The 15,505-nt window shown below is 32.3% G+C and overlaps 1 protein-coding gene across 1 annotated transcript in view; it reads left to right on the top strand.

The window, feature by feature from the left end:
- LOC117111050 (potassium voltage-gated channel protein Shal-like) overlaps positions 1 to 15,505 on the top strand; it is a 58,838-nt gene that overhangs the window by 11,711 nt on the left and 31,622 nt on the right. The window contains exon 2 of the mRNA XM_033253936.1: positions 6,111 to 6,200. Coding sequence (XP_033109827.1) covers positions 6,111 to 6,200 — 90 coding nt within the window. The remainder of the gene's footprint in view (positions 1 to 6,110; positions 6,201 to 15,505) is intronic.

Here is a 15,505-nt window from a genome sequence, read left to right on the forward strand (position 1 = left end):
AAATATTTATTTTGTATAAGTAAAGACCTTTTATTTAGGGACTACTTTGGAAATCATTTTTAATAACTTTTATGAGTTATCTCCGGCATCAGGGTTTTTTTTCTCTTCTTGTATGTTTTTTTTTTTTTAAATAATATTTTAATGCAATTTTTATGTACTGGGAGTTGCTGAATAAAAAAAAACCAAACAAACCAATTTGATTTTATTCCATCTCACAAGTCCACCAGTCCATAGAGAAAACTTTGATAAATTGCTTTGTACATTAAAATTTCTAAATAATAAAATCAATTTAGTCATTTTAATTACAAATTATTGTTATAATATTATTAAAATATTCAATCTATCCCTTTCCTTAGATAATTTTCCAAAGACAGTCGATGCACTTACAGAACCATTTATTATTTTTTCAGTGTATTCATCAGTATTATTAGTTACATTATCATAGCTGAAATCATCAATAATTTTATTTATTATGTAATTTAATACAAGTCATATTCAATCATTGCTTTCCGTTAATGAATTAAAAGTATTTTTAATATAAAAGATTTATTACAGAACTTGAATAACTTCATTGCAAATATGAATAATAGTCCATCTTCATTTCAATTTCTTTTAGACTTTTCTCGATTAATTCCCCCGTGTCTTTATTTTATAACTTGCAGTTTGATTTTTGGTTCTCCGTATCATGTATGATACGTGCATGATACCATGTCAATGTATTACATTACATTAACTGCATCAAGTTGATAATGCACGGTCTAAATTACGTAGATTTATTGAACATTATGTCGCAAGTGATTGCAGCTGGCTTTGGTGTAGTCTATGCACCTGTCTCTTATACACATCTAGATGTGTATAAGAGACAGCATACATGCAGATTAAGGGTCATAGCGTACATTATAAGCTTTAGTGTATAATCAGGTTTAAACAGCGTCTATCAATGCGGTACTAGTTGCACAGGTGGTAAGGAGCTTGTATTATATTTCCATTGCTAATGTAATAACCTCATGAGGTACCTACAGTAGTTTACATTGAATGGTTTAGGTTTAGGAATGTTTTTATAATGACATTTTGAATGTAAATCATACATTACTATTGTCATCAATATCCCAACATCATCTCATGTTACTATCATATCATTTTATCATCATCTCATAATCATTATTATCATCTTTTTATAATGAAGTCATAATCATCTCATAATCTTCATTATCATATTATTATCACCTCTTTTCCCATGAAATTTGCTTTTATAGTGAATCAATTTGTGATTGGAGATCCTAATAATCATGATCATCATTATTAATATTATCATTATCACTTTATCATATCTTTTTTTACCATAATCATCATCATTACCATCATCATTATCTTATAATAGTCATGTTATTATTATTTCATTATTATCTTTATTTTTTTTCACTTGAAATTCCTTTTTACCATGAATATGTTTACATTTGCAGATCCTTATCATTATCAGCTTTATAATCATCATTATTAATATTATCGTCATTATCATCTTATCATCATCTTATCATCATCTCATTTTTGTACCTTCATCATCATCATCATCGTTGTCATTGGCATCATCAGTACCTGTATTCATATATCAAGCTCATCAGTGAACTAGGAATCTCTTAGATTACTTATAATTTAATATAATTTTTATTAATTTTTTTTAATTAATAAGGAATTATGCAGCATTTAGATTTGTTCCTGATAGCAAATCATTTGAAATAATGATAAAAAATAAATTAACTGTGCATTATTGGATGAGGTAGATTAAAATAATCCATTCATAAATTAATTAAATTTTTCACAACAATTTCTTGTTAAAATATATTTGGATGAGATTAATTTCATTACTTAAAAGCATTCTACCTAGATCTATTATACTACTAACAATAATGATATTATTTGATCATATTGGTTATTTTCTTGTTTTTTAAAGGGCATAATATAGGGCATCTATTATATTATGTTAAAGTTCACCGTTATTATTGTTATTGGTTTGAATATTGAAATATTATACAAAATGTAATCGATGAAAGTTTTAACTTTAAAAATGCATTAAGAAATGCGTTCTATATTATAGTCCTACCAATACATGTAGTGCCAAGTAATACCTATCCACATATTTTGCAGCAGTTGGATTAAAACTACCCATCTTGGTGTTGAGAGCTGTATACTACTGCTTTAAAAAATGAGATTTCTTAATTAGTAAATAAATCAAGATTGTAAAAAAAAACTATAGTAAATTTAAACAGTAAAAAATAGTATATTATAGTACTGGCTAGATTGCATAGTTGCGCATTTTTTTTCTAGTTCTTTGTTCTCCCTCCAATGTTCTAATGAAAATGTAATGTAGTTTGATTTATATCTGCGCTTTGTACGTCTCACAGCACTCAAAGTGTGGACTAGCGTGTACTGTAACTTGCTGCTCCCCTAAGGGCCTCTTCGCGTCTTAATCTCCTTGAGCCAGTTGATAATGTTATATACAAATGTAAGGATAGTAATATTACAAAGGACTTACATAGGAATCATCGTAATTTTATGCAGTACAATAATGTGTCGCCAAAACTTAGATGGAGCAATCACAGATATAGTTTCTTTCAGATAAATTCAGGTAGATCAGCTGAAATTGGAACTGGAAAAAGACAAAACCAGCTTTATGCATCTTAATTTCTTGTTTATTTATGTTGTTAATTATATAATAATACATAGGTATTGTGTATGTATACTGCATAGTGCATTGACCCAGTGCAACTTTGGCTAACAAGTAGCTGGGTATTTAGATGTATGATGCAAACGCCCACGTGGCATATAAACAGATTAGGCACGAAAAGCATGGCATGCAGATGTAGCGTATACAGACTGTAAACAAACAATACGACAAACAGACACATGTCAAACAATGAATTGCATAGAATTAAATGATGTACACTGAATTCAATGTAATATCGTATGAAGTGTACTAATTAATGTTTTTTTTTGGGTTGTGAAAATCATTTTAATAACTTAATGTGCATACATACGTAACACCTGTCACTACAGTGTCCTATTAAAGTATCAATAAAACATTATGAATTATTGCCATAGAAAAGTCAGTTGTAATTTGTTGGGATAGTTTGCTTTGTATATGGAGCATTTGGAATTACTGCATGTACATTTATTTCAGTTTTGAACCATAGTTTGCATTACAAGCTATTCTAATAAACATTATAATGTGGTAGTAAAGGTTGGCTAGGTGACAACCATTAACAGGCCTACAATATTTTGTGCAGATTTATGGCATATTTATTTATTTTTTGTATTTATCAATAACAACATACTACTAGCAGCCTGAAGGCTGAAAACACTGAACTTATAAAATGGAACCATATGAGCTAGTCCACACGCTTCGAGCACTTGAGACACTAGTGTAAAGGGCTATATAAATTCAACTATTATTGTTATTATTATTTAATTATTATTATTATTATTATTTGATTCTCTTTAGTTTTTGATGTTCTACTGTGTCTTTTGAGCTATGTCTCGAGTTCTTCCGGCAGCTTAGAGACAGCACTTATTATTTTTATTTATTATTATTATTATTATTATTATATAAGAGCACAAACAAAACTCCATTTAACTTTCAAAATATCTTAAATGAATAGAAAAAATTTAATAGCTTTTATAATATTACCAGTACTATTAATTAATGGAAACCTTAAAAGTAAAAAAAATACTCTTACTTAAAATTTATTCCAATTTTGACTATTACAAATAAATTTAAAATACAATTATCATGTATAATTTTAAGAAATAAAAAGAAAGATTTTAGTTTATATAAATGTGATCATTTGTGTTTAGCAAGGAAGTTGATAGTATAATAAATTACAACAGTTTTCTATTGTTTTCTGTTTAAAACAGAATAATGATTAGGTCATTTGCCAAAATATTTGTCGCTTTTTAAAAAATACTTGAACTAGTGGTTTCGAGGAACTTCGGTGATTAATTCCAAATATGTATATGGTGTATATTACCGATGCATTCATTCATTAATTTAAACAAACTGATATAGCATAAGCAGGTTGGCATTGTTCGTTCAGGCGGTGTGAAACAAGCGAGCACTCCAATCTATCATCTAAATCGGGTATTCATTGCCCACGATAAAGAAAACCACTTTATAAAGTGTGTTTATCATTTGAAACTATATTGATACCGTATATATAAAAAATCATTCCATGAACCTAAGGTTTGACACGATTTTGGGCTTTTATTGCTAAAGCTCACAAGGGCGGTAGGACAAAGAGATAAAAATCCATGTCTGTTTTTACCCGTTTTTACTCGTGCTATCAATTTGACATTATAGTGTTAAATGTCTGCAGCGTAGCTACGACATTATTCAACCACGATCTTTTCTTTCATGGAGGTATGCAAAGATATGTTACAGCGTGCGACACGCTCTGTGCTCATAAACGGTGACCTTGTTTATCGTGACATGTTGAGAAGTAATCAACGATTGGTTGATGATGATGATGATGAATCAATGGTGATATTGAAAAAAAATAACTTTCTTTAAAATAGCTCTGTATATTAAAATATTATATTTCTATGATGAGTCAAATTTTTTACTGATGTATTTAAAAGTTTTCTTAAACCATTGTATTTAATAATAATAATACTGATGATTAATTGTAATAATAATAAATGGGATAGCACATATTTTTACAGAGTGTGTGTGCTTATATATCTTTAGAGTGAAAACTAGAGTATAGCATAATGACAAAGAAATACATAGTCCTCAACATCTTTAAACATTTAGTTTTAAGTTTTTATAAACAAGTATTCATTTTAACTCTGTTTTTCTATATTACTACTGTTCTTGCTAAAGTGAAATCTTAGTTATATTTTGAGTGTAAGTAAATATCATGGAGCTATATTTTGCCATCATGTTAAGCCTATGTATTGATTATTATCAATGGTCTACGGAGAACATTTTCATAGTGATTTATTTCCCTTTTAGGTAATATTCAGGTTCTGTTTGCATATTTTAGTTAATGCCTTGAAATAAATTTAAAATAATAAATATTAAATAAGCACCTTTTTAAAAAAGGCACCCAAGAAATGACTAATTTTTACTGCTGTTAAACACATTGAAATTGACAGCATATTTTGTAGCCATTTTTATTATTTATCATTTTAATTTTGTTATGTAACTTTTATAAAATAGAAAAGAATTTAAAATAATAATTATAAAATAAGCATAGTTTTATAAAAGAGTATTATACCCAATAAATGACACAGATTTTTTTCTGTGTTAAAACACAGTGAAATTGACACTATATTATGTAACCATTTTTATTATTACCATTTGATTTGTATTGTATACATTTTATAAATGAAAGTTGATTATTTCACATGTTTAATTTATATCTCATTATTGTCTAAATAATTACCCATTATGATTAACAATATGCTAGATCTGCCATGATTTATATAAGCTTTACATAATATTTTGAAAATGCATATGAATTCAATTCTTCTTCAAGTTTCATATTACCATTTATTATTTATTCAGAATTCACAACAATGTTTTTTTATATATAATTTTAATAATAAACTGCCATCACAGTGTTCTCCCAAAGCTGTTTTAGCCATCAATTTTACAGGTATAAATAAATAGCCAACTAGTAGACATTTTGAGATTGTAAAATAATAAAACCACTGATTAGGCCTAGGTAGTATTTACTGGCCTTCTTTCAATAAATGAACATCATTCCAGTTTATGCCTAGGCATTAAACCTCACTCAAAAAGGATAACGCCTCACAATGCGTACATAGCTGAATTTTTATGAACAAATTTACCAGTAAAAAAGTTTCAATTTTGAGAACACTACTTCATGCATTTTTATATTTATTATATATATTACTCATCATTTTGAATGTGTAAATATTCAGATATTATTATCATTATTAATATTATATTATTATTGGTCTTATTGATTAAAGAATATATCATAAGAAATGAAATGTGCTACATATGCAAATTATTACCTAATTAGCATACAGATGTATATCTCAATGATTGAAAATACCAATAATATCTCTTTCTCTATTTTCAACAGACGGCAAGATTAGCAAGAATAAAACTGGCCAAGAATGCAAGTGGAACAGCGTTTGTAGCACGTAAGAAGGAAGCTGAACGCTTGGCCCAGGTAAGAGAAAACTACTTCATTTATTGGATCGCTTTTTTCGTTTTGGAACAACGTGTCATAGCAGTGCTTGGTGGATGGGTAGCATTAAGCCGGACACACAGTGTGTCCGACGAATCCATCAAGGATTTTGGTGGCTTGAAATCACAACGCCATCTGTAATGCTTGGTGGCATTCTGTGCGGGTCGTCATGGAAAACAATATGTCGCACACACCTTGTTGAGTTGCGTTCTCCACAGATGATCGACCGTTGGCGCAGTCTGCTTGGCTTTAAGAGAGTAAACTGTGGTGTATATGTTTTTGCTATTACCGTCCTAATCTTCATTATCTTTACCCATGGCAACAGATTACTGATCTATAATGCCATGGGATGCATTTGTGACTCAATTTCAGGAGATTGGGCTGGTTTTGGTCTGGGGAAGTGGGGGTGTGTGAAAAATAAGAATGTGGAACTAAATCCCAAAATGTGTAACCAACTCCCTATTCCAATGAAAACTTAATGGTAATTTTGTTAGTGTATTAATCCACTTGGTGGAAATAATTTTCTGTTGTTGGAGCTTTCCCACCCAGTCTACACCAATGTGATTATTCATAGTTATGTTGGATTGCAGATTTAAATTGTTCCAGTTTTGAAAGGGCTGTATGGAATTTCTTTGTCAACCTTTACTAGTGTCCCTTGGAAAGATATTGCTCTTATCATTAAAGCTGGTCCTACATATATACATACTGGCTCAAGTGGCAGATTTGAAGGGAGTGTGCAGCCGCGGCCTTGGCACCCTTTTACCTCCCCCTCCTAAATTTTTCAAAATTATAAATTAAGTGGCGCTAAATAAAATTATATTCCAATTTTATTCTGTAAGTGCCATTCCTGGCAATCTGGATGTGCCACAGTCGTAAATTTTCTAACCTCAGCCCAACCATGTGTGTGAAAGTCCCCCTCCGGGCCTCCTCTACATTGAATTTCTGGATCCGCCACTGAGCTCTGTGTGGCCAATATGCCATTTTCTACAAGTTACAATGATCTATGTTACTCATCATGTGATCTAGACATGGTCTTTTAAATGTGAAGAGAGTTCTGCGTTAACATTTCCAAGTGCTAGTAGAAATTACACTTTTATGATCTGGGTTTTTTTTATTCTCTAATGATTGTTGCAATGTTTTATGATAATCTTCTGACAGACATTTGAAAGGCAGAATCTATTCATCTACTTATAACGAAAGCTTATTGCACAGTTATATTACTCAAAGTTGTCAGTTCTATTCCAGACATAATACATGTTTGATCTGTGGTTGGCAGCTTGCTGCCAATCAATCTTGAAATTCATATATGGCGCTGGGATTTTCAAAGGCATCTGAGAGCAGAGTTTACAATTTCCACTTGTAAATAATAATAACAGGGTGGTTACATTAGTACCATTTAAATAACAACCAATTAGGGTATGCTAACATTACGAAAAAGAGTATTCCAAAGATGCATAGCAATTTAATGTAATAATAATAATAGTGTAGTTTTATATATCCATCTAATATAAGAAGCTTAGGGCGCTTGATATCCAGACTAGGAACTTGATCAATGACTTTCTTCACCCCTAAGGGTCCCTCATGTCTGTGCTACCCGGTAACCCCGGTGCCAGCAACTCTCATCGTCCACCACAGAATCTGTCTGTTCCAGTACACCGGGGTATCCCCTTACTCGTCTCAAAGGATGTACTGGGTTCTTTATAGTGCACACGAGCCATTGTATACACTGGGCCTACGGTTTATAGTCCTTATCCGAGAAGACTTGTTCTACCACCAGAACCATAGGGGAGCATGCCGTTTGAACCAGCGCCAATATTATGTCTATAACTTGCGGTGCCCCTGCTAACCGCTCGGCCATTCAACTTAATGTAAAGCTCATTTTATTTAAACTATTAATTAATTAATTAGTAATGTTTCTAATTTATATAGTGCCTTATTCAAGAAATTGTTGACAGTACTTCAAGTACTACTCATTGGATAATTGATAAACTAGCACAAAGTGCAACTTTTTTTTTTCATAGTTTTTTTCATTGTATTTTTATAGTAAACCTATTTTTAGTATATGTATTGTACTTGTTTGAGGGCCTCTTGAGTTTCCTTGCTATTAAAACCTGTTCAGGCCTGTAGCCAGGGATCTTTTTATGGTTCGGGGCAAACCCTCTCTTTCCTGGCGAAATCCCTTCTCTCCACTTTCCCCCCTCCCCTCTTCTTGAATTTCCCGAACAAGTCATCAAACCCAACTAATGCATTGCAGACCATCCCAGACTCAGATGGAATGTTTTGCTGCAGACTTTTCAAACATAACTGCTTTTATAGCATTATTTAGATCCATAAAACACAAAAATCCTCTGGCTTTGGAGGTTCTCTGGGCGTCCCCGGACTCACGCCCAGAGAACCCATCCCCCTCCCTTGGAAAAACCTGGCTATGGGCCTACTCTTAGTCATTTACTGACAATAAATACTGGGATAAAATATAGCTTTAGGGATACAACTTCTCAATAAGCATAAACTGCCTTTTCAACATTAGTGAACAGTGAGAGATTTGAACCTCTTACCGTAAGGTTGGGAGCCCAACCATGTTCTTCAGCAAGTCATGCCCGTAACCACAAAAAGTTTCAATGGTTTGGCTAAATGCTGTCATTGAGTGACCCCATTTTGCCTCCTCCCTCCATCTAGTACCAAACAACCCCCTCGCTTTGCATTAACTGACCCTCATAGGGAATACCCAAATGTGATCAGTGCTACAGTCGCGCAAACCCTCCTACATTTTTTTTTTCTCTTTTTGTTATACAATGATAACTGCCCAGACCTGCAGGCAGCTTTAATTTTGTTTCTGAATTTTGAAATGCATTTTAGAGCATAACAATACTTGCTTCTCTTCACGCAATAGATTAAAATGTAATGACTTTACTGTAACAAAATATTAAATATTAAATTATTCATTAAAATAGATGTTGATTAAATTGGCTCACCGATACAAATTATTATGTAATTAATTTCTCAATTGAATATGAGAACAAGACCAAAGATTCACTAATGAAGCATCATTTGTGAAAGGTTAACAATGCATAATGACTGAACAGGTAACGTAATATTTTAAACTTATACAATGTTTTATGAAAATTAAAGTATAATACAAAATTTATTAAAGATTAGGAGAAGAGTTATATTTTTTCTTCACATTTTTTATTGCCGATATAATTAACATGCCAGACATTTTTTTTTAGGTTCTTTCTGTGACAAAACAAGCATAAATGCACAAACATACTTTAAAAAAAATTTTATCTAGTAATATATCATCAAAATAGTGTGTCTAATAAATTGGCGGGAAAGCTTTATGGCTGAGTGGGAGATGGCCTGGGAGGGGTTCTCCCTCCCAAAAGAGATTATTTTTTAATAGTGGAAATGGCACTCTCCGACTGACAGACGTGTTTGCTTGGCGTAGGCCTAGGCCTATTTTTAAAATTTTGTTGGAGTCCGACTTCCTGACAAGCTCTGTCTGATGGGGGGATTAAGCCCCCTGCCTCGTTGGCACCACCACTGCACAGCAGTTGTGCACTAAGGAATATTTGTCGATCTATTCTGGAGTATAAATTATGGGTTAGGGTACTGGAATTTGATGGGCGGTAACAGTAGAATTGACAATATTAAGAAAATGTTAAGAACTTTTCCCCATTATTGGAATGTATAAACAAGGTCTTGATGTGAATGTCACTTGGGCACCTCTGAATACTCCCCATACATGCCTTATCGCTTTAAATTTCCAACAATTGGTGCAGTATTGTTTTGTTTATCTGCGTTGGTTTTTTCCTCATTTCTAATGTGTCTTCATTTGCCCAATCTATTGAATACAAAACAAAACAGAAAAAAAATCACTCTGCTTTTCATTAAATCATATTATATAAAAGTTCTGCAAAGTATGTATGGTTTCCAGGAAATTTCTACTAAATACCATAAAGCCTTTCTTAAATTTGATGAGGTACTAAAAATAATATATGAATCTCAATCTTGTGGAATTGATGAAACCTCGCTTTAATGTAGGTTAAATGCAATTTATAATATTAAATGATCTATAAAATGTGGTAATAGGGATCAAGAACTAATTAATAGGCCTAGCTTCCTGTCTTCAATTTGGATCAATGCCACAGATATTAAAATAGTTGCAAGTTATGTATGTTATAAGCAAATCAAATTTTCTAATTAAATTCAGTATTTGAATTGATTCTATGTCATTTAATAAATTGAACTTTGTAAAAGTTGCTAACAAATTGGCTATGGCTTCTATTTATGTATTGAATAAAGTTAAATATATTAGCTGGGAAATTTGAATAAGAAAATACCATTCTATTCCGTTGACCTTTTCCTCTTTTATTTCAAAATTGTATCCTTAAGGGGATACTTTTTCTATACTGTACCTTATTTAGCAAACCCGCCAATAATGATGATTTTGAATAAAAATAAATTTTTTATTTTGGCCAATTAGCGTACCCGTCGTCACAAAAAAATGGAAATTCTATGAAAAAATAAAAGTTTTTCTTTATTTTTATTATGCCCACCGCTGCCAAAAATAGGACATGGATATTTCTTCTTTATTATTTAAATTTAAAGCATTTAACCACCCCATTACGTCAGTGTTTTCAATAATAATATTTTATATTTACTTTCCCCTCCATCTGGATATTTTTGGCAAAACCATTTTCTGAATAAGAAAACAAATTTTTTTTTTTTTTTTTTTTTTTCCAGCTCTTTTTTTGCCCTCTAATTATCTTTAAAAATATAAATTTGCGAAAAAAGTACAAAAAATGACTCGTCTAAACATACACTTAACAGAAGTAGTAAAGCTTAAAGTTACATACTGTAACTAAACCTTACGCCCAACATTTTTCACTTCTAGCAGCTCAATTATTCAACCATTGATCATGTAGGAATTTATTCATTTAAAATATATAAATTTAATCAAGCCTACGGCAAAATTAACATTTGAAACATGTACCGAAATATGGAAATCAAAATTGCAGAGTTAATGGAAATAGATAACGGGTCATTGACTACAATCGACAGTCATTGGCTAGTAATCAATAAAAATATCTGTAAATGGACAAACTTAATTGCTTTGATTTTTGTCTCATTAGTAAGTTGATAACTTATTTGAGTCTTTTTAAATGCTTTTTATTTCGTTTTTGACGGGTGTTATTTACCGGTTCTTTTATTTGCAGATGGTTAATCTTTAACATTGAAAGGTGTATTGTTCATAAAAACATGAATATTTTGACATGCGCTGCCAAACACATCACGTACTCCCCTTCTCATTACACCCGGATAATCCCACGGAGAGCATCATACCTGCACGCACATTCCTCCTCATACCAACCAAGCTTCCTAATCGCTCATGCACATTTGTTGTGAATGTAAAATGTAACTCCAATACAATTTCCAAGATTTATTAAAAAATGGAAACTTGAAATATGATAATATTATAGTCAATACTTGGCCAGGAGTGTGTCAAGATAATCAGTAAGTCCTGTTCAAAAAGCTCTGAATGTAAACAAATAATAATAATGATATATAATACATCAACCTGACTGTTATCAAGTGGAAGAATTCTTGTAATTGGAAACCTGAACTGACTGTTGTTTTTCTTTTTATTGTCCTCGCTTTACCAATATAATATAATATTTGAAAACGTAGATTTAAATCAAATTATATTGCTTACGTACATTAATTCTATATTAAGAGGAAGACGTGAAGTGTACATCTAATCTATATGATGGCTATACCAGATAAATTTCTGATGAGTATGAAAGATAACCAAATTTTTAAAAGTTTATAAAGCTTAATGCATACGATTATAGAGTCATTTAAAAAGGCGTGACGTGTACTCTGCGTGCAAGGTCCATGTGTGAAAGTAGCACATGTTGTAAAAAGTAATTAAAATATTGTACTATGCATCTGCTCACAAGCTAGTATGACCATGTGTTGACTGGCTTCGTTTTATAATTGCTTGGACAATATTAATTGGGGGATGATACAAGTGTTTGTGTTGCCTTCAGGCATCGTCGACACTCACAACAACTGTCTCTTATACACATCTAGATGTGTATAAGAGACAGGAATACTCCCCATACATGCCTTATCGCTTTAAATTTCCAACAATTGGTGCAGTATTGTTCTGTTTATCTGCGTTGGTTTTTTCCTCATTTCTAATGTGTCTTCATTTGCTACCAATCTATTGAATACAAAACAGAAAAAAATTACTCTGATTTTCATTAAATCATATTATATAAAAGTGCTGCAAAGTATGTATGGTTTCCAGGAAATTTCTACTAAATACCATAAAGCCTTTCTTAAATTTGATGAGGTACTAAAAATAATATATGAATCTCAATCTTGTGGAATTGATGAAACCTCGCTTTAATGTAGGTTAAATGATTATGTGAATTAATGAACCGTCAGAAGTTCCACTCTGTAGAGCATTTAAAATAAGGTTGTCATACGTGGTTGGTATGCCAGTATTTAAAAAATATTACTAAGTTTCTCTATAAAACTGTTAGATTTATATAACGGCAAAGATTGGTGCAGTAATGGACAGTTAAAGAGAGCTGTTTGGATAAATGATTGTTGTTTAGTAGAGAGATGTTGGTAAAATCCGGCTGGCGTTCGGATCATGGTGGTGGCGAAAGGGGCAAAGAAATTCTGGATCTGCTCTCAAGTTGTGGGTGACCTTATATGTACATCATTGAGAGTTTGGAAATTTTCTTTTAATAAACAAATTCTTTCTACCATTATATACTTTTCGATATAGCAATCTACTTCCCTTTGGGATAAGCTACTTCTTTCTGTAGCAAACTGCATTACCGCTAGCCACAATCCCTACTCTCCATTACCCAAAGCGAGCTACATTATACAAGAACCTACTGCCCTCCCTCTATAAGAAGCTATCGCTTTACTTCTCAATAGCCATTTTTCCTACCACTAGACGCCTGTAGACCTTATAACAAGTTACTTCTACTTGTTGCTGAAACCTCTTCCTACTACTACGTCCCCCTAGCAAACTGCTAGGGGGACCTCTACTACAAGGTATGGTACCTCTAATACAAGGTGTTCTCCGGAAATATGTGAATTTGGTCTATCCTATGATTCAAGTGGCTATAAAGTCAATGTTATAACATCATTCTAGGCCTATCTTATCAATACTGACATACTTATTTTATTAGTTCGCTTTTCAAATACTTGAAGACATCAATCAAGATATAGTACAACTAGCTACTGTCATGTAGCCAAATATTTAGGCAGATATCAACACCGTAGTCCTTAAGACACTATCTAAATCACACAAAGGACATCTTAAGTAAACAAACTTGACATTCGAATGTAGATTATTGAACCTACGTCACCAGTCATTCTATCTTTTGCTAAAAGTTTTGTGAAACTTATTAGAGATCCAATTGAAAGCTTTTAAAGTCCTTTTGCCATATCTCAGCTGATAACTTGGGTGCGTCATCATCCCCTTTGCATTGAAGGTAAAGGTAGGAGGTAAAGGTAGGAGAATAACCCATAACTCGCAGTGTCATTGTGCTGAATTGCGTATGGGCGTGGTCCGTGACTACCTAGCAGCCGTGAAGAGGCGCTTCTTGGTAGATACATGTTCACATCATTCCACAACGACAGGGGCTGAAATGAACCATAACATCGGGGTAACCCCTTACTCTTCTGAAAGATGCAGTGGGTTCTTTAAAGTGCACACGAGCCAGATGTATACACTGGACCTCCATTTTAAGTCCTTATCCGAAAAGACTACCAATCGAACCATGGGCGAGGAGCGGCTGGAAACAGCGCCAATGTTAAGGCTGTAGCTAGCGGTGCCTCTGCGTTACCGCTCGGCCACTCGACTCTCATTGGAAACTCTGTTAAATGCCTTCTTTTTTCTAGGTCGAACTAAACTTGGGCATATAGTTATAGCCTAGATCCAATCTCTTCTATGCCATATGATCTTCGATAGTTCCTTTTGTAAGTGTGTGCGATGCAAGCATGAATACTAATATCTCCCAGGAATGAGGGAGGTTGGACATATTAGGAATGTCATTTATCACTCAAAAGAATAGGGGACCAGGGGATAAATAATGTCTAAAATACTTTCTTGTAATGTAAAGATGCTTTAAAGATACTAAGATTTATTTCCTTTTTTTTTTTTTTTTTTGTGTTTCTAAAATGAAACTGAAATTGAGCTGTTTAGTTTACAATTCCAGACTCCTGTGGGATTTTGACCATACAGTTTTCTTTCCGATGTATCTTTCAAGCAGTCATCTAAAGCTTTGGCTTTAACAGAAATTAAACATTTAAGTAGAGAAAATGGTATGTTCAATCTCTCAATTAATTATTGAAAATAATGAAGTATTTTACAATTGTATATATACCCACATTTATCATACTAAGTAATACATTTTGGATGCATCATGTCACCACAAATGTATAAATTAAGAGAAGAAGAACGAATGTTTTTCTTTATTTGCTAAAACTTGCGTGATCTGCTCTGGCAAAACTTGTTTGTGGGAAAAATTCTAAATTAAGTTTTTGGTATTCTTAGATTTTGCATGAGTATTAGCAAAGTTATTAGTATTTTATTAATTGGATATTCAGCCGTTTTTGTGGTTTTTGAGAAAAGACCTGCCCTAGAAATTTCACTAAAAAGTCACAACAATCTGGTATAATATACAGCAGTAGACACAAGCTCCTGTTGGAAGCCTTTGTCCTTACTTTGGTAGTCTGATTTGCCATCCAATAATAAGAGAGAACGATACACTTTGTCCATCAGGATGTGGGAACACTCTTTCTGCAAGTAGTTCTTTGTTGGAGTAATTGTTTATGTATCATAAACAATATGGCACAGGAGTTCATTTGTTAGCCTCAATTTATTCAAAACCCTACAGTATGCTAAAAGTTTATCTCATTATAAGATAGAGGGTGTAACGTTCCCCTATTATGAAGTAGTACTATTTTTAGATTCTTATATTGCTAATAATGTCCAGTGGCCAAATTCAAACTTAGTATTCCACAAGACACCAAAGTTTGATAGTACTCAACTCCTAATATGTATATTTTAACCAAAAAACAAAACACCTAAAAAAAGCACTTTTAATTAATTTTTCATCTGAAGTCCTAATATTTGTTTAATATTATGTTGTACTTCAGCTACAATAGGCTCATAAAATTGTATTGAAAAAAGAAACAATTCATATTTATCGAGTACAATCAGTTGGATAACCTATAGAAGGTTGAAAAGAATTCTG

Source organism: Anneissia japonica, unplaced genomic scaffold (genome assembly GCF_011630105.1).
Source record: "Anneissia japonica isolate Jap-2015-1 unplaced genomic scaffold, ASM1163010v1 scaffold1511_len2985839_cov193, whole genome shotgun sequence".
Lineage (NCBI taxonomy): Eukaryota > Metazoa > Echinodermata > Crinoidea > Comatulida > Comatulidae > Anneissia > Anneissia japonica.